Genomic DNA, 19588 nt, shown 5'->3' with positions numbered 1-19588 from the left:
GTTCCAACTAGCGATTTTAGGAATGTCATAAAAATAGAAAAAAAATCTTAGAAAATTGGCTATGGGAAAGATACTTGCTTAGTAATGCGTGTTGTGAAAATAATATTTATCTATACAAGCTATATTCTACGAGAGCAATATAAAAAAAAATGTATTAAAAGTTTATAAATGTTTTAACAATATACCTTTTGAAAATTTTTCTCGGGAATTCATTCTCGTTAAAATATTTTTCAAAATATTAGTATTTTTTTTTTTTAATATTAATTTGGTGATTCGTTAAAATTTTTTTTTCCGATTTAAATTTCGTATACGTCTAATAATTTTTGATACTATTTCGTGTTTTGTATTTTAATATTTTTCATGCGCATTTGATTAAAATAATTCAAGTAACCGAATTTAGAGGTTTTAAGGTTATGATGTGTGCCACCGCAGTGGCGCCGAGACTAAAAAATTCAGTTTAGGCGTAATTATTAAACTATGGGACATCACCCCATCCTACGAATGGTGGTTTAGAACCTAATAATATTCGCCTTACATGAAAAATATTGTTAAACAAATAGAACCTGTCAACTGATCTACCGGATAGCATATACTTAGGAGTTGATAATTAACTGTGTTTGCTTATAATTCAAGATAAGCAATAAAACGCCGACCTATCATGTAGTAAGGCAGAAGCCCTACCGGTTCACGAAGGGGGGGGGGGCGGCGCCACTGATACCGTGCACACGATTGTGAACGAAACACATTAATGCGCGTGACGGCACAGCTGACATCGCACACAACAATGGGTTTCAAAGTCGGCAGGATCGGACGACCAGTCCTGACGTTAAGCGGTTGAAAACGTTTGGCCACGCTCAAAAAACCGATTGTTGGGCCCACGGTCGGTTGTATGGTGCCCAACGACGTGGTCGACGGGCAGGTGCCCACGCCGTAGAACGGTAAACGGTGACCAATGTCAACGATCGTACGTGATCATCGTCTTTCCGGTCCAGCGGACGGTTCGGCAGACGGATGGCCGCAACCGGATGCCGAACGGATAGCATTACAGGATCGAGGTGTACGACGTGAGCGGGCTGTTGATTTTGAAATCGTTGTCATACCGGAGATGGGCGAACCCCGAGGCGCACTTCTCCAGCTGCTGATGTCGGCTCCTGACCACGAACCGGTTGACGTGCACCGGTATGGGCACGACGATCTTTGCCGCGCTACCGCCGCCGCCGTTGGGGCACTTTGATCGGCCACGTGTCGAGTTCGAGGATGCGTTGCTTGTTTTCTGGCCTTCGCCGCACGCGGACGAAAGAAGGTTGGCCTTGACGCGTTTCCACTTGGCGCGACGATTTTGGAACCATATTTTCACCTGGTGACAGATAACCGCACCGATGTAATGACGGTACGCGCAAAGGCAACACACTATCGTCGGCAGGGCCGGACTATGGTCATAACATATATGTGGGAGGGGGGCATTACTTTTGGTGAGGCTCTTTCGCCCAAAAAAATATAATTTTTTTTTATTATTCGGGTTTGGCAATTTATAGTATAGTATAGTCACAATTTATTGATAAAACAATACCTACTTTATATTTGTTAGCCAACGATTATGAAATACATTGTGACTCCTTTGAAATTGCAGCCCGAGGCTATAATCAGGGCCGGTGAGAAGATGGGTCAAAGAGGGCTAGATCCCGGGGGCCCGTACCTCCGAGAGGGCCCATCATCTCAACCATTTATATAAAATTATTTTACGATTCGTCGTAACATAAGATGCAAATTTGAATATTTTCATTGTACTAAAGTATGTACAAGTAGAGTGTAGTATTGACCAAACAAGATTAAGTAAAGGAGACCTAGAATCGATCAGCCTCGGGGCCCTCAAAAGTTTTCACTGGCCCTGGCTATAGTCTTTCCTAGGCTTTCCTTGATCCAGTCGTGATCATGGTGGATGCGTTCCACGTTCGCACCGTACACGCGCAACGACGGTCAGGTATTGTTAATAAAGTTTTCACGCAACCACACGGAACCCACCTAACTGCACGTCAATGGCGGTGCCAAGGTTGTTTTTCTTAGATAGGGACAATAGGAGAGCAAGAATTAGATACAATTAGGTAAGACCGCAAAAAATAAAATGTCATAAAAATAAAAAAATTAATAATAATAATAATAATCAACTAAATGTGACTTCTTTATTTAATATTTAATTTTAGTACGTTATGTGAGCGTGTACAGTTTAAGATAGTGGTAATAGTAATGTTTATTATTATAAATTTTACAATATCATATAGATGCTTGAAGTATTATTAATTTTGAAACTTTGTGTAAACACAAATACTGTATATTATAAAAAATAAAAATAAAATTAAAGAAAATATATGCATTACAAATTACTAAGATTTTAATATTAAAATAAATGTTACTGATTAATAACTATGTTATCCCTCGTTAAAGTGAGAAAACACTTTTAAATGTATACAGCACGTACCTAATTTTTACACTTATTTTAATAATAATGTAAATGATTTATTATCATATTATGCATAATACAAATTAAAAAAACAGATTATCCAATTTAAATATATACATTAATGTTTTTAGAAATTTAGAAATCATAAACTGTGCATGACTTATTCATAAGCTCAGCACGTTATCACTAGTTATTAAATACTTAAAATATTTTTAATATTTCCCTAAAATTGACTACTTGTTTGAGATATTAAGTATATAAAACGTTTTTGCTGTTTCCTGACAATCTTAATAGATATGCCAAAAAGCGAATATCCTATGATTATGCTAATTCTGTCACACAACATATATTACCACTCAAAAGAGGGTGATCATACCGTAGTTGTTGTTGAAGGGTAAAGTTTTATTTTATTCAACGATTGTTTTTTTTTTTCATACAGTTCTAATAAAGATATCAATGATATAGGGTTATTGAGGTTTAATAAATTTTTGTATGCCGTTAAAAAAAACATGGATATTATAAACCGATATGGATTTTCGAAAGAAAAATATTTTATGTTTCATTTATGTCGAGAAGCAATTTGATAAAAAGGCGTGACTTTCTAATGTTTTCCAAAGAAAAATATCGTGTATTTCACGTCATTTTTCAAAATATAAGATGGCTCAGTGAATCGAAATGGATTTACTATAAATTCTGAATGATATTAAATAATATTAAATAAAAGGGGATTGAGAATGAACCCTTGTCAGACAAGTTCAATAGTTAACAAAAATAAATAGTCAGTTTACTTGCATATACAGTACACGGAAATAAAATTATATAAAATAATGAATTAATTAATTATAATGTACTTATACAATATTTTTATATAGCTACAGATTTCTGTATAATTATTATTATAATTTAAATAATATAATACTATTTAGTAATATAGTATAAAATAAGAAATAGATAAGTTTGTATATAGATAAGTTTTTACTTAAATTTTCAACATTACGTAAGAATTAGGAACAATATATTATATTACATCTTAATGGCAAATTATTTATATTACCATTCATAATTTTCAATATTGTTTTTATCTTTTTCATATTTTGAACATTGTATAAGTAAATTATTTAAAAAAAAAAACAAACTAATACGCATAAATTGATTGTACTAATATTTGTTTATAAGTAAATACGGAATAAAATTAACAGTTTGTATGTCATTAAAATTGTGGTTTGTTGATTATATCATTTTATATGACAATCGTTTGTATCAAACGTAAAGATAAAACGTTTTATTTGTTATTATTAAAAGTAAATATAGCCGGATAACTGAGACTGCTATTTATCGTACAACATCGAACATTATATCGAAATCAAAAAAACACGCATACTTGAATCGGTTGTGATTTTATGTTTAAATAGTATAATATATATTTGACAGTTAAAACATTTGTATTTACTGTAAATTATTAGCTCCATTTCACTAGCATGTACTTTTGCGATTTTTTTTATTTTTGCAATATATGTTATTTTGCGGATAATTTGCGTGATTTTGCGGAGGTATTTCTGATTTTTGCGAACAATTAGTTTATTAGCAAAAAAAGCAAAAAGCAGTTGACATGCTGATGAAAAAATTTTAAATTGTTGCAAAAATTTAAAAAATCACTTACTTAATTTTACAGAATACCATAATTTTGCGGATAATTTGCGTTATTTCGCAGACGTATTTCCAATTTTTGTGGGTAATTAGATTTTTTGCAATATAAAATAAAATAAATTATATAAGTACTCAACTTGATAAAGTTTTTAAAAGCTTTGATGTTCTAAAACAAGAACCATTATCGGGAGAAACAAATTTTGATGCAGATAATTTGATAAGATCACGTAAACGTTTTTATTTCATTTCAATACTTACTGTTTGGGAAAAATTTTCAATGCAATCGACAGGATCAATATAATTTTACAAAAACCACAATTTCATTATGTAGCAGTTTCACTAAGAAATTACGGACATTGGGAAGAGTATAATGATTTTAAACACAAACAAGTACCTATACCAGAACAAACAAAATACAGTGTACAAATTCTTTTACACGACAAAGAAAATTGTGAATATTAAATGTTAACATTCGAAAATGTGCTATTTTTAAAAATATTTAATTTCAATTTTAAAGGTGAAAAGACTATTCATATACATCGCATATGATTTAAATCGAAGATTAAAATAATAGAAAGTTAAAAAAGCAATTTATTTATTTCGTGGTTAATAAGTTGAAACATAACAAAGAATAATAATAATCGTACATTCATATTGAGTACGATTATGAAATAAAAAATGTGGTAGTACTAATTATATGCAATCAATTTTTTTAAAGGGATAGATAATTTTTATTTTTCTTATAGGTAGCTTTACTCCACTTATAAATATATATATATATATATATATATATATATATATATATATATAAATTAATTAATTGGTATATATATATTATATATACCATTTAATTAATAGTTTTAATGAAAATTTAAAAAACTGAAAAAATTATTATGCAGGTTAGATGTCATGATAAATGATAATACTATGTTAAAAAAATAAAAATGAAGCCGATACCTAATTAGTTTTATAAATTATTTTATTTTCAATTGCAAAAATAGTAATTTTTTTAAATTTTTGCAACATTTCACTAGCATGTCAAACTTTTTTTGGATTTGCTAAAAAAACTAGTTGTCCGCAAAATCACGCAAATTATCCGCAAAATAAATTTATATTGCAAAAATAAAAAAATTTCAAAAGTATATACTAGTGAAATGGAGCTTAAATAGCTGTATTATTGATGAGTCAGTAAATGATTAATTTGTTTCAATTGAGTACGTTTGTAACTGCATCAACGACAATTAATTATTTGTGAACGTTAGTTGGTAAAAGTTTTAACAATAAGTACAGTCTATATAAGGAAAAAATACGTTAATGTTTTTTTATTTTACTAGAAAGGGTGGAAAATTAGAAGCAGCTCAGTAAGATTAACGACTAGAATTAGAAAAGGCATTTAGTTGTTTGATTAGACTCAAATCAACGAGATTTAATAGGATACTTATGTCTTGAGTGTTTCTACGATAGTATTTTCAAAAGCTGTTTCACTTTCAGAAAAATTAAATTTTTTATGCGATGCTTGGTGATTTCTAGAAATGTGGATACTTAGTACTTTTTTAAACACTTGTCACATCAAATAGAATCTATACTGAATACTGAGGTCAGTACCTCGAATACTTAAATTATTTATTGATGTGTGCTGTTGATTTTTATGAAAACTTTTTATGTAACAGTTTTTATGTTACACTTCTATACTTTAATGAAATTATTATCAGATCATTATAACTTTAATTTTTAAATTGAAAAATATAAGTATTTACTTATCGAATTTGACCATTAAATAATTGTATAAATAATGTTAATTATTAAAATATCCATTAGAAGCTATGCTTTCTTTTTTTTTTCTACGCTTTATTCTTTTTATGTTTTTGAAATTTGTATTTATATTTTCTTGTACCTAGTCATGCCAAGTCAAGTATAAATAATGTATAACGAACCATCAATTTCAGTTATAACTTATAATCTATAAATATGTTAAATATTATTTATAATTAATTCTACACAAATTATAAGTTCGTTACTCTTATTAGATATTATGTACGGAAAAATTAATTCTTAAAATTAATAATTTATTAGATTTCACAGTTTACATATATATATGTCGCATCCATATCGCGTTATTGTACGTTTTGCGAAATGGAACCGCGATTTCTCCACTCACGTAATTACACAATATGGATAATATTTTGTGAAATGGATACCTAAACCATCATCGACGGAACTTATTCTGTCATTTGGATGTCCATATAGCAAAAATTAAAAAAAAAACTTTAATTTCTATATACTCGTATTATATTTATTTCTAAAAATTAAATTAAATTATTAATTTTAAGTAAATGTTTTACAAATATTATATTGTATGGAAGTGTACTCCAGCGAAGCAATTTTATGTAATTTATGTGAGGAGAATATAAAAATTAAGGAAGCACATCATTTAGGAGCTATAGGAATAGAAAAGTAAGTCGAAAAAATGTTACAAGTAAAATAATTTTAATTTTCATATTTACTTAAAATAATTCATTATTTCATTATGCTATAGGATAGTAAGATTAAAATTAAAACATTTAAAGTTAGAGACTGTGTTGTAATCCCGGTTCAAAAGGTGAATAGAAGTCCTGTAGACCCACCTAACGTTATTGATGTAGTGACCGACCAGAAAAATAAACTTAACCATTTAGGAACTGAACATGGCATACTAAAAGGTTGATATGGTTCTGAAAATATACAACCAGCCAAATCAAATTTTATTGACATCGAGCAAGTGAATAAGACAAAATAAATGTCATTAAGAGAAATTGTATCTTCTTTAAATGGAGGTCAAGGTATTTTTAGCTGTTATTGTAAAGGCAAATGTCAAACTAAAAAAATGTGATTGTTTTAAAAGTAATTTAAATTGTAATTCTCGTTTCCATAACACAAGCTTGTCTAAATAAATAATAATTTATATTAAAGTATTATAATATTATAATATTTGTACAACATTTTCTTAAAAAATAATTGTAATATATTATAATATATAGAAATTAAAGTTTTTTTTTTAATTTTTGCTATATGGACATCAAAATGACGGAACAAGTTCCATCAATGAAGGTTTAGGTATCCATTTCACGAAATATATATATATATATATGTGTGTGTATTTTTAAAATTAAAATAAATTCTTGATTGAAAAACTCATATTACAATAATTGTTGTGAATGGCATGTTAAACGAGTTCTCTGAATTTCTAATAAATACCACTTAATAACTACGAGTATAATTAATTAACATATAAATAAATAATAGTTTAATCTAGAATATAATTTGTAAAGTACGAACGGTTTCGAATTAAAAATTCATAATCAAGTACAAAGTCAATAAAATCATGACTCAATAAACAATTTGTTTTTTCATATTCAGTCCCTAGTAGAAAAAATCATAATATTATATAAACGTCATACAAATATTATTACCTGAACTTCGCTAAGCTTCAACGAGTTTGCTATTTCAGATCTTTCGGTAAGACTTAAGTATTTTTTGGCTTGGAATTCACGTTCTAGTTCCAATAATTGACCACTAGTGAATGCTGTTCTTCTTCGACGAGACTTGTTCTCAATAGAAGGCTGTAGCTCCGTTATATTTTGCCTGAGATGTAGAATTTCAGATGTATCATTTATGCATTTTCCTGAAAATGTGTTACATTTGTGAAGATGAACGACGTATTAATTTTATAGATACCTATATGTTTGTAAAATGTATAACAAATTAAGAGTTCAAGGACGGTAATTAGTGAGTTACATTTATATTGTTATACGAGTATCAACTACATTTTTATGGTATATTATTTTGAATAATGTCCAATTGTGATTTTCATAATTACTAGCAGTGGTCGAAATGGCTCAAGATAAGTGGAGGAATGCCTCACAATTCAGATTTCCTGATATCATCGTAACATTCTTCACACCTTGTGTACCTTAAATATTTTATTTTATTTTTTTTTTATAGTTCACATAAGGTATATTATCTTAGTCCGTGGCTCTAAACACGGGTTGCGAAACGTTTTATACTAAACAACACGATAAACTGGGCATCCGGGCCTGAATGTTAAAAACAATTATTTTCACCGAAAAAAAATAATTTCTTATATATAAATATAAAAATGATAGTAAGTATATCGTTTTAAAATATAAGTCTTAAGAGAAATGCGTTATTCTAAACAAAACAAGTAGATGAATGAAAACTGTAAATACACAAAAGACAAAACTCCGTATCCCCCCATTTCGAACACTAATTACTAGTATATACGACATGTTTTTATTAATTAAAAAAGAGTTTTTTTGGTTTATTATAACGTTATTTTCAATTTGAAATGCGTACATAACACTTTTAGATTACAGTTTTTTATATTATATATTTATATATTTATATTATAAGGGATGTGTATATATTAATGTAACATATTGTTTTTAATTAAACAAATTACACAAAAAGTATTATAGAAATCATATTTGTGATTTATTCTTTAAGATTTCATCATGAAAACTGACAATCGTTCATTAAATAGGATATAATTTATCCTATTATATTTATTATATAATATATATATTTAAAAAAAAATCGATGGTTTAATTTGTATTTTAGTATTTTATTAGTGTTTTATATATTTTATACTTTTCTATATACAATGAAACTAACAGCTATACGAACGAAGTATATGGAATCCATATTAAACCAAAGTCGGTGTCACCGATAATAAAGTTTAAGTAATTTGATGGCGTGATATAGATGAGTCGGAAGTGAGTATGGTAAATCAAATGGAGGAAGTTAAACAGTAATGGATAAAATGCGTAAAAAAAAAAAATACTTATTTATTATGTTTCGTGACCCGATGCAAGAAGCGACCAACAATAGATAACTTTATTGAGAGGTATGCCTAATATAACAATAGTCTGCACAAAAGCTGAATACTCATAAAAAAATAACAATACAAATCAATATCAATTTATTGATACATGTGGTTATTTTCAAGGTTTTAGTTAGAATCATTTTTAAAATACAAGTACAATTATTTAAAATACCTTACTGTGTAGGAACATGATTGGACATTTCATTATCATTCACGAACTTATGGAACGTACGCATGTAATTTGAAAATAATTTCAGTTATTCATTTTTATTCCTTCCAAAGGACCATTTTTCCACATTCATTTAATACCGAGAATATTCTTAATACAAGAGTTTTAATATTATATGAACCGTTCCTAAATAAAAAATTATCATTTATAATTTGTCGGTTAAAAATTATATTTTTCATACTTTATTCACTTTATGTCAATCCTTCTGTTCTACCCAAATGTCACCCTTCATAATTTTAATTTTTCAATGTCTTATACAGTTAGATACTTAGGACTCAACTTGAACAAGTGCCTCACTTAGAATAGCCACATTCGCGTCAGAAGGCTTTAAATGCTCGGCTCCGCAGGTTACGTACTTTAATGAGCAATAAACTTATACAGTTTAAAATTAAAGTTCTCTTATTCAAAATTCTATTAAAGCCTTTATGAACCTACGACCTTCAACTGTAGAGCACTGAGAAAGTTTCTAACACAATCAAAATCCAACGGTTTCAAAATATAATTCTCGGAAAAATTACATATGCTCCACCTTTTATACCTAATTACTCCTTGCACAACAACCAATGAAAAATGAAAATGGAGAAGCTGCTTATTTCTATAAAGGGTTTCATAATTTATTACAAAATCATTTTAACCCAATCATACAGAACCTCTAACCCATACAACACCCAAAGTTAAATAAATCATTTAGATAACATTATTGTCACGGCAATAAATACAAATGTATCACATATTCTAGTTATGCTACTTGTACAGTTTTGTGTTTCCAAAGCCAAAAAAAAAAAAAAATTAAAAAAAAAATGTAGTTTGAATTTATTAAGATTAATAATATTATTAATATATAATACATAAAAATAGATGTTTGACGAAAACAGAATTCTTATGGTAGTTATTATTTTGATGGTTCTTAAAATTTTCTTTTGCTATTTTATAAAGATATAGTGGTACTGTAATTAATTTTTCTAGTTTAACACGACTACAACTTCCCTCATCGCTACCAAATAAAACGTATAGTCTATAAAAAGCTCCTCCGAGTTTTTGGCTTTAAGATAGCCAGGGATACTTATTTATCAAGAGAAGTTTAAAGGAACCTATTTTAAAAAAAAATTTCATGTGAAACCCATGGATCACGTAGAACATCATAAAGTGCATCGTCTTTTATTTTATTAAATGTAAAACCAACTTAGTTACCAATATCTCTAGTATATGCGATCTCAGTGGCAGGTGAATGAATTGAGTTGGATTGATCGTCTTAATTTTGGGGTATAATTTCATTTTTAAACTTTTTGTTTACAATATTATCATCTAATTTTGTTTTTTTTAAAAAATGTTTATATATTTATGTTTTGACATTTCTTCTATATGATTTTTATTTATACGTATTTATAATTTTAATCCCAAATAAAAATGAAATTTAAAAAAAATACAAATAAGGATAAAGAATGTATGAAAGAAAATTACAATTTGGTTAAGCTATTTTTAAATTAATAACCATGTAGTTTTCTAATGGTACGATTAATAGAACATATTATATAACAAATACCTAACAATATAAAAATAATCAGAGGTGGCTCCAGAGCTTTGGTTAGGGGGGGGGCAAGTTATAATTTTACAAAATATTATAACAAAAAGAAAACAACAATTTTTACAACATAAATTCAAGTCATCTATTTTTAAAACTGGCAAAAATATCAATAATATGATCTATTTGATCTAGAATATCTACTTTATGACAGAGCTTACGCTAATATGCAGTTATGCACATAATGTGCAGTTCTAAATTAAAATGTGAAGTTCTTATTTAAATGTTGTGCAGTTCATAAAAAAAATAACATGATTTGAATTTTTAATAATTAATTCTATATGTCTATGAGTTTGTAACACAATAGTTTGTACCATTTGACATTATTTTGTTTTCTGGAATTATTAGAAATTAAGATTAAAACATTGACAAAAATATTTATCTATTAATATCAAGAGATCAAAACTACGGTAGATAGTATAATTCTTATTTATTGTATTTTTCATTTAAATGATACTCCTTCCGTAAGGAAATCGAATGCATGCCACTGAGCGCACGTGATGTGCAATGTTACAACTCACCGAACCGCGGATTGGCCGTCGTCTCGTCGTAATCACCGGCGTCGGTCTCGTTCATATCATCGTCGCCGTCTTCGTCCGCGTCGACATCGTCGTCCTCTTCGTCCTCTTCGTCGTCCTCGTCGTCCTGATGGCGGCACATCAAATCTCCCGTCGACTTCCCGGCGATCGGTGACGTGACGTCGCACGACGACACGTGATCGTCGTCCTCGTACGCTTCGTCGGCGCATCCGAATGGCTGCGGCAACAGCGGCGGTGGAGGTTGTAAATAACACGCCGGCGGTGGCGGAGGCGGCGGCGCCGCGTGCGGAAACGCGACCACTTCGCTCAAATACGGCCAAAGCGCTCGCGGCGAAAACGTCTTGCCCGCGGTGGCCGCCGATTGCAGCTGCATCGCTTTGAAGTAATCAAAGTGCAACGGCAGCAGCGGCGGTGACTGCGGTGGCTGCGGCTGCACCAACCGTTGTCGCTGTTGTATGGCCGTGTCCAACATGCTGCTGAACAACGTGGACAGCCGCCTGTCCCGCGTCCCGAACGCCGGCGAACCCGATGACACGTCCGTCCAGTCGTGATGGTGCGCGGCCGACGAACTCGTAGTCCGCGCGACCAGCACCTCTTCGGACGGCGGTGATGAACGTTCGCGGCCGGTTGTTGCGACGCTGCCGCAGTCGTCCTTGTCGTCCTGGCTCGTGCCGCTGTCGTCGGCCCTTCCGCCGATCAACGATTCAATGGAGAACGACTGGAACGCCGTCCGGTACCGGCTCATTGCCGCTGGTGTCTCGCCAGTACTGCGACTCAGCACGTTCGACCGCGACGGCTCCGGCCGATCCTGCGGGCCCGCCGACGATATTGTATCGCAAGCGCAGGCGATTCGGCCGTTGTTATCGGCAGGTTTTCTGGAAGCGTAACCGAGATTAAATATCAACACGTTTGCGCGGGCGATACACTATTGCACTTCTACCTCTTTTGCGAAAAAGAAAACCGGTAATCCGAAAAATGTGTGTGCTTTATCGGATTACCTATATCGGGTTTTTGGAATCATTAGAAAAACGCTCGACGCCCGTATTCATGATCTAGGATTTTTCGTTTTCCCTGTGACAAATTTATCTAAGGCCGCGCTCACATTGGGTGCGAATTTGTATCGTACGAAAGTACGAGAAATACCGGTCGTACGAATAGAGTACGTTTTTGTTCGTAAAATAGTGTTCCGGTGATATAGCATTCGTGACGTCCTGAATGCAATGAATAATCTGTATCTTCAAGATAATTCTACTCTAATTCGGAGACGGTTGTGTCGTCTTCACTGTCGTAGAACCGAACGAGTGCGAGAAATATATTTAAAAATAAATTAATTTGGTAAATTCCATCATAATATGGAAGACATAATGAACACATACTATTGCATAGTTATGAACGCATAAAGATATATGAAAATTTTGTTTTCCAAACACTATACAAATTAATCTCACTAAATTCAACAACTTTCGCAACACTGATAACTTGAATCGCTATGATCCCACACACACGTGTGTCCGTAAATAAAGTTGATAAATTTTCCAACATTCATTTTTGACATTTTTCTACGCACGGAAGTGCATAAAATCCCAACAATTTTGGATTGTGTTCGCACGTCAAAACTGTAAACGTACGAACAATTCGCAACAATTCTGCGCGGTCCCATTGTACTTGGTAGGTCGGGATGGTACACATGTGAACGAACGTGTTGGTACAAATAAAATTTGTACGTAAACGCATTCGATGTGAGCGCGACTTAAATTTTGCGTTCGGACACGGTACGAATGTTATTCGCTTCATACCTCGTGCATTGATTTCACATTTTTGAGCACAAAATGAGCAACCGTCATGTGTGTTATGATTTCAAGTACAATTTGTTGCACCGCGTCGTCGAAAGTGAAAACCACAGAATGTACTTATTACGAAAAAGTTGTTAACCGGTATTCAAATAGCTAATACGAATTCCAAAGATTATTAAAATTTATCCGCATAGCATATGTATGAAAAAAAAAAAATAAAAAATTATACTTTTGTACAACACGCACCGGACGAAACAACGAGTATCTCGTCGGTTTAATCCATCGTCTAACAAGACCTTATACGTAGAGATAACCGTTGTTCAGGACGCGGGAATCGTTGTGTAAATAAAAGTGCAAAATATTTAAACATTTACGTGGCTGTTCGCTCAGGGTACTCGAGCAACGAAAACATACCTATGGTGTCTGCGAATGCGAACGGAGATTATCGATCGCGAAGTCGTTGCCTCGTGAAATGGTCTTCACATCTCGTCCGCAGGACGGTCGCGGAGAAATCGGCGGTATAAATCGCGCGTCCGGACGGAAAACGACGTTCGTCGAGGGCGCCCCGAGATCAACAGCGGTCGAAAGAACAGCGCAGTGCAGTTGCAGAACGGCGAACGGGTTTACCACGATGTGCGGCGGTGAAGGAAAATGAACCGGGTACCCGTCTGTCGACGAACCCGTTACCGCGAGCGAGCCGAGCTTGGTGCGTGCGAAACGTTACCGGACCAGCATCGGAACGGTACCACCACCGCGGGACTGGGTGCCGGGACGACGCCGCGCGACAACCTAACCAAACCCTTTAGGGCGCCTGGTGCGTGCGCGTCGCGAAACGTGCGTGTACCGTGAGCACCGGTGCGGAGCGTGCGTGCGGCGCCCGGGCGGTCTTAGCGGAGCGGGTTCGCGGCGATCACTGCCGACGCATGTGACGAACGCCCGACTGAGCGCGGCGCCGAATCGCAACACCACGCCCATCGAGCGCGCGCGGCCGCCGACAATTATTGGTCGGGCGAGGCCGCCCAATCGCGCCGGCGTCCCGTCGGAACCGAAGCTCGCGGCCGCGCGGACTTCAACGTCGCGGAACCCGCGCGGTACGCAAGTGCACCGCGGGCGAAACGCGACCGCGCGACAACGGTGGTAAAGGTACGGTTTCCAAGCCGCGATCAGTCGCCGCCCGACTGTTGATATGCGATTCCTATTGACTGGTTTCCAACGCGCGACTGAACTTTATCGTCGCGACCGGAGACACTGCCGGTCCGAGAGCAGTGTATTGCGACTGTCGCTCGCCACCATCGACTCATCAATATGGCTAAATTGAATTTTACGCGAGAACAAGAAGAGGAATTGATTGATTAGTTCGAAAACAATTTTATTAACACGAAAGAACTCGCGAAATGTTGTTTCATTTCGTATTAAATGTCGATTTATTAAAACTTTAAAGTATTCATCAGTTTTTCTATTAAGAAAAATTGCATCAACTTTTTCTCTCTGATCAGAATGTGTAGCGATTAATAAATCATCGTCCTCTTATTTTTCCTCAAGGAGAAAGAACATTATCATATTATTGTTAATCATAATTGTATGGCCCACGTCTAGCCGGCTAGGGAAGCCAAAATAGTGGTAAGGGCCTAAAAACCTAAAAACCATAGCCCCACTATAACGATAGTATTAACTAATATCCAAATCCCACCCCAGAACCAATTCCAAATTACGCCATTAAGTTTGAGGTCTATAATTTGCAGACTGCGGAACTTTTTGTATTATTGTACCCGTGGTATTACATGCCTGCTTCGTTAAAAAATAAATGATGTTTAGTAATAGCAACAATTTTAAATTTCTTTCAAAAACTTATTATAATAATATAACATATCTACAATTGACTAGAAAAGTACAAATCATAAATAATAAAAGCTGTCAGAAAAATATACAAGTTTCAAGGAAAATATATTCATTGAGCCTATTATACCACGATATTATATAAAAAATTAAAGTTATATTTATTTAGTTTTTTTATACATAGTAATTTATTAAATATAAATAAACGTTTTGACAAGATAAGGGCCCAAAAGTATTGTATGGACCTGTGAAATACAAGTCTGCGTACGTTTATGCATATAATATGTATAATAAATAAATGTCAAAATAAATATAATAACATTTTTCACCTCTCTATAATTCGTATTATTTTTCTTTCCTTCGATTTTTGGAACACTCAGTAAATCGAAAACACCTATAAATCGAATTTTCAATTCGGTCTGAATTTCGAATTATTGAGTGACTACTATAATTAGGTAATTTATTATTTTTTTCATGTACACAATATTGTTTCATTATTTATATTCAATTAATTAGCATGGCAATGTAGACACTGTTTATTTTGGATTTTAGCAGAAACATTTTAAATATTTTAATAAACAATAGAAAGGATCTTCATCAAAATCTAGAAAGTTTGCGATTGAGGATTTAATTATACTCCAGCCATCTTCAGAAGAATTTATACGTTTTCAAGTAGGTAATTATAAATTTATAATAATTATATTAATAATAACTTAAATCAATCAAATATATCAAATATAGTATTTGATGTGAGAATTGAATATTCTAGAAAAGCGTTTGGTCAAAAAATTCATAGACTGTCTAGGTCCAAAAATATTCAACTTAATGCCAGTAAATATAAAAAGGGAAATATTTTATACCGAAGAGAATAATACAACTATCTATAGGAATGAAAAAAAAAATTCAGATTTGGTTATTTTAATACTTGGTTAAATAATAAGGAACTATATTTAACTATTGTAATTTATTATTAGTTATAAGTATTCAAATTGTATGTAATACTACTTTCATTCTATTCTATTTTTTTTATTTTATATAATACGTTTATTCTTTATATTATTCTATATATTACTTAATTCTTGTCAGATTTTTCTACTTATAATTATAATTACATTTTCACAATATGTTATATAGCACTCTACTACCAACACAAGTATGTGCTTAAGGTGGTAGATTAAAAAAAATAAATAAAAAAAATCTGTTCCAGATTCCATCACATAAAATTACAATGACAGTTATTTTAAAGGATGTTGAAGCTGTGACTTTAACAAAAACAGCACAGCCAAAAAAAGAAAACAACAAATTTCAAGAGCCTAAAGGTTTGATCGATGCGTCTATATGCCGATCACTTACGACTGTTGCAAAATAGAGTGAAGATGGAAATCAATTAACACGGACACCGTATTCATAGCTAATGATGGATACTCTTCGAGACTCGCACAGAAGAAAAACTTAAAAAATGAAAGCAAAACAATCGCACTCGGTTCGTCACAAGAAGCTCCTGCGAGAGTCCCGGCGATTGATACTCATGTACATAGCCAAGAGCTTGGATGCACACACTGACGGCCTACGGACAAGAAACTCGGGAGAGGGTTGTGTGCTCTTGTTATATAGGAACGTATACGTATAGGTTCCATATATGGAACCTTGGACCGGTCCTTTGAGGGTTTGACCTATTTAATTTTTCAATAGGATATTGTTGGAGATTAGTTCCTACTCCTAAATGTGTTTACACCTGAATCACCGCTGGCTAGTCATTTCTTCAAAATACTACGAGGTCCTCAGTATTGATTGGTTTTTTTTTCTTGGTATGTGTAGTCTTTTTAGCCGCTGCAAGACATTTTCGAGCTAATTTTAACAAGCCTTTTTTCTTTTTTATTTTTCTTAAGTATATTTTTAGGCGCCTTAACCGCTGACTTAAACATATAGCTGCTTCTTAATATTCGTTTTAACTTCATTGCAGTGGTCACACCCCAAGCAATCGCTTTTCCTTTCAAAGACGAATTTCTCGCTTAAACCCGGTCTCACGCTCTATTTTCTTAAATGTAATCTGTTTTTCTACGATTGGAGAGCGCGTTTCTACGATCGTATGCAATATCATCATCTCTGCAATACGAATCCAATGTGTTTACATCAAGAACACCGCGGGCTAGTGTTTTCTTTAAATTTGTACCCGATCCGCAGTATTGAGAACCTATAAAACAAAAACAACAAAAAAATCAGTTTTATAGTAAAAGTTATAGTAATAAGCTAATTACCTACCAGGTACGTGTAGTTCTATTGAAATTGTATCAATAACCCAGTTGATATGATCGCTTCCCTTATTCTTGTTGTTTCTGCGCCTAGGTGACATCATGTAATGGTGAGGATTAATATAAAAACATTATTACCAGATTGTTTGCATCCGGCAGTGGACTGTCTATGAAATTACAAAACATAATATAGTTTATTAAAACGATCCGAATGAGTTTGTCGATAGGCTAAGACTTTTATTAGCCTCTCAGTCAGTTAAAATAGGAGTTTCAAACGAAATATTATCTATTTTCGAAGAATTATATGAAGCCGGATTAACAAAAAGAATTCCTGATGTCTAAACGTGAGATCGCGTATGAGTTGCATAAACCTATGAGAAAAATTATACCAGACGTGTAGTCAATGTGTACGGTAAAAAAGATTTATGACAAGCTGATCTCATTGGAATGATACCATACGCGAAAAAAAAATAAAGGTTTCAAGTATATTTTGTGTAAAATCGACTGTTTTACAAAATTTGCTTAGGTATTACCCTTAAAAACAAAAACCGGAATTGAAGTTACAAAAGGTTTCGCGAAAACATTAATTAATCGATCTCCCAAACTATTGCATGTCGATAATGGCAAAAAAATGTTATAACAAAACATTTGATGCTTTAATTAAAAAGTATAAAATTAAATGTATTCAACGTATAGCACTACCAAAACATGAATTATTGAGCGTTTTAACAGGACTCTGAAAGAAAAAAACGTTTAAAGAGTTTACGGATAGAAGATCGTATGAATGGGTTTTTATTTTACACATTTTAATGAAAAATTATAACAAAATTTCAATACATTGAACTATCGGAACGAATAATCTCAGAGCATTAACTGATGGCTCAAGAAGTGCTTTTGTGAACTTTCTCTCGAATATGGAGACGTACAATGTGACAAGCTCAATCAGATTTTAAATTCAATACAATTTGAATGTATATACGTGAAAGGATTGTAGAAACAACAGATTTTACAAGAGTTTATTCCACACATAAATACAGAAATATATAAATATAGGTTATCAATATAAAAAACTAGGATGTTCATGGGTTAACCGGCTACAATCCGATAATACTATATCTTTTTGTATACTTCATAAAGATTTAAACTTCAAAATTTTACTTTATATACAGCTCATGTATTGAGAAAATGGTTATAAATAAATCTTAATAAACATTTACTATTATATTTTTACAAACAGCCTTATTTTTTTATTTTATCCTTATGTAACATTTCCTTAGAATTTATACACAACATATATACGACAGCACATATTGTATGATTTTAAAGGTCTAGTGTTAACAATAAATTTGAGAAGGAAAATGATTTTTATATTTATTATTATATTTTTATATTTAGTTTAACAATTACATATGTTATATTTAACATGTAGAAAAATAACTTAACATTTACATTAAATCCTGTATCATCTCACTGAAACATAATAAAAAAAAAATATTATTATTAATGTAATATTTAGTTGTTTTTTAATATATATTTAAGTTTATCTTACTCAATTTTGTAGTGTCCATGTGGTAATGTGTGAATCTGGTTTTCCAATATATCTCTTATCGTCTTGTGAGTTGTATGTTAGTTTATTGGATTTAGTTGTCATAATATTATGATTAAACAACCGTATAGATACATTATATTTATATTCGTTAAGACTCGCATCACCAAACAAACACCTCTTATGGTCATCAAACATGTGGTTTTTAACTACATGACCTCTGATATCTTTCGCTTTTTTTTTTTTTTTATTATCCAAAATATATGCTTAAGATTTTGCACAAAGGACTACAAATTCGTACATAGTTTTACTATCGATCTTATCTGAGAACAACCCAGATATTTTCTTTCGTTTAGCAATGTAGCAGGGATGGTCTCGTGGTAAGTTAGCTGTATCCATTCAATTTAACAATATTGGGTTCTCTTTTAAATCTATATAAAAATATTTGGATTTCACATAGTATACCAATGAATCTGAAATATAAAAAACAAATTAATAAAATAATAATTATAAATAAAATAACTAGTACTAACCTGTATCAGTATACATCAAATGTATGGCCTCCTTGCAATGCGCCTTTATCACATTGTAATGGTAGTCAAACATTAATGTTTTTGAAACATCCGACACTGCAAAACCTGTAATTATAATTAAATAATACACATTTGTAAACAATTATATTTTGTAATACCTATATAGATTGATTTACAAAAATCTATGATTTTGTTTTCCAGCGTAACAGTTGTTATATTTTCTTATGTAATAATACTAATAATGATAATAATAATAATAATAATAATAATAATAATAATAATAATAATAAT

The 19588-nt window shown here is 32.2% G+C and overlaps 1 protein-coding gene and 1 pseudogene across 1 annotated transcript; both read right to left on the bottom strand.

Moving 5' to 3' along the window:
* Positions 1 to 316: 316 nt before the first annotated feature.
* On the bottom strand, positions 317 to 14031 carry LOC112691794 (homeobox protein GBX-2). The gene is made up of 4 exons (XM_025566198.1): positions 13545 to 14031; positions 11320 to 12212; positions 7555 to 7766; positions 317 to 1357 (listed from the first exon to the last, which is right to left on the bottom strand). The coding sequence occupies exons 2-4, from the start codon at positions 12080 to 12082 to the stop codon at positions 1043 to 1045; spliced, it is 1290 nt and encodes a 429-aa protein (XP_025421983.1). The 5' UTR covers positions 12083 to 12212; positions 13545 to 14031; the 3' UTR covers positions 317 to 1042.
* A 4732-nt stretch (positions 14032 to 18763) lies between these two features.
* The window catches only part of LOC112691722, a 1764-nt pseudogene continuing 939 nt past the window's right edge, over positions 18764 to 19588 (bottom strand).

The sequence above is a fragment of the Sipha flava genome, unplaced genomic scaffold, assembly GCF_003268045.1.
Source record: "Sipha flava isolate LNK unplaced genomic scaffold, YSA_version1 66_pilon_pilon, whole genome shotgun sequence".
In the NCBI taxonomy this organism is placed as follows: Eukaryota; Metazoa; Arthropoda; class Insecta; order Hemiptera; family Aphididae; genus Sipha; species Sipha flava.
This window is presented reverse-complemented; position numbering and strand designations above follow the sequence as displayed.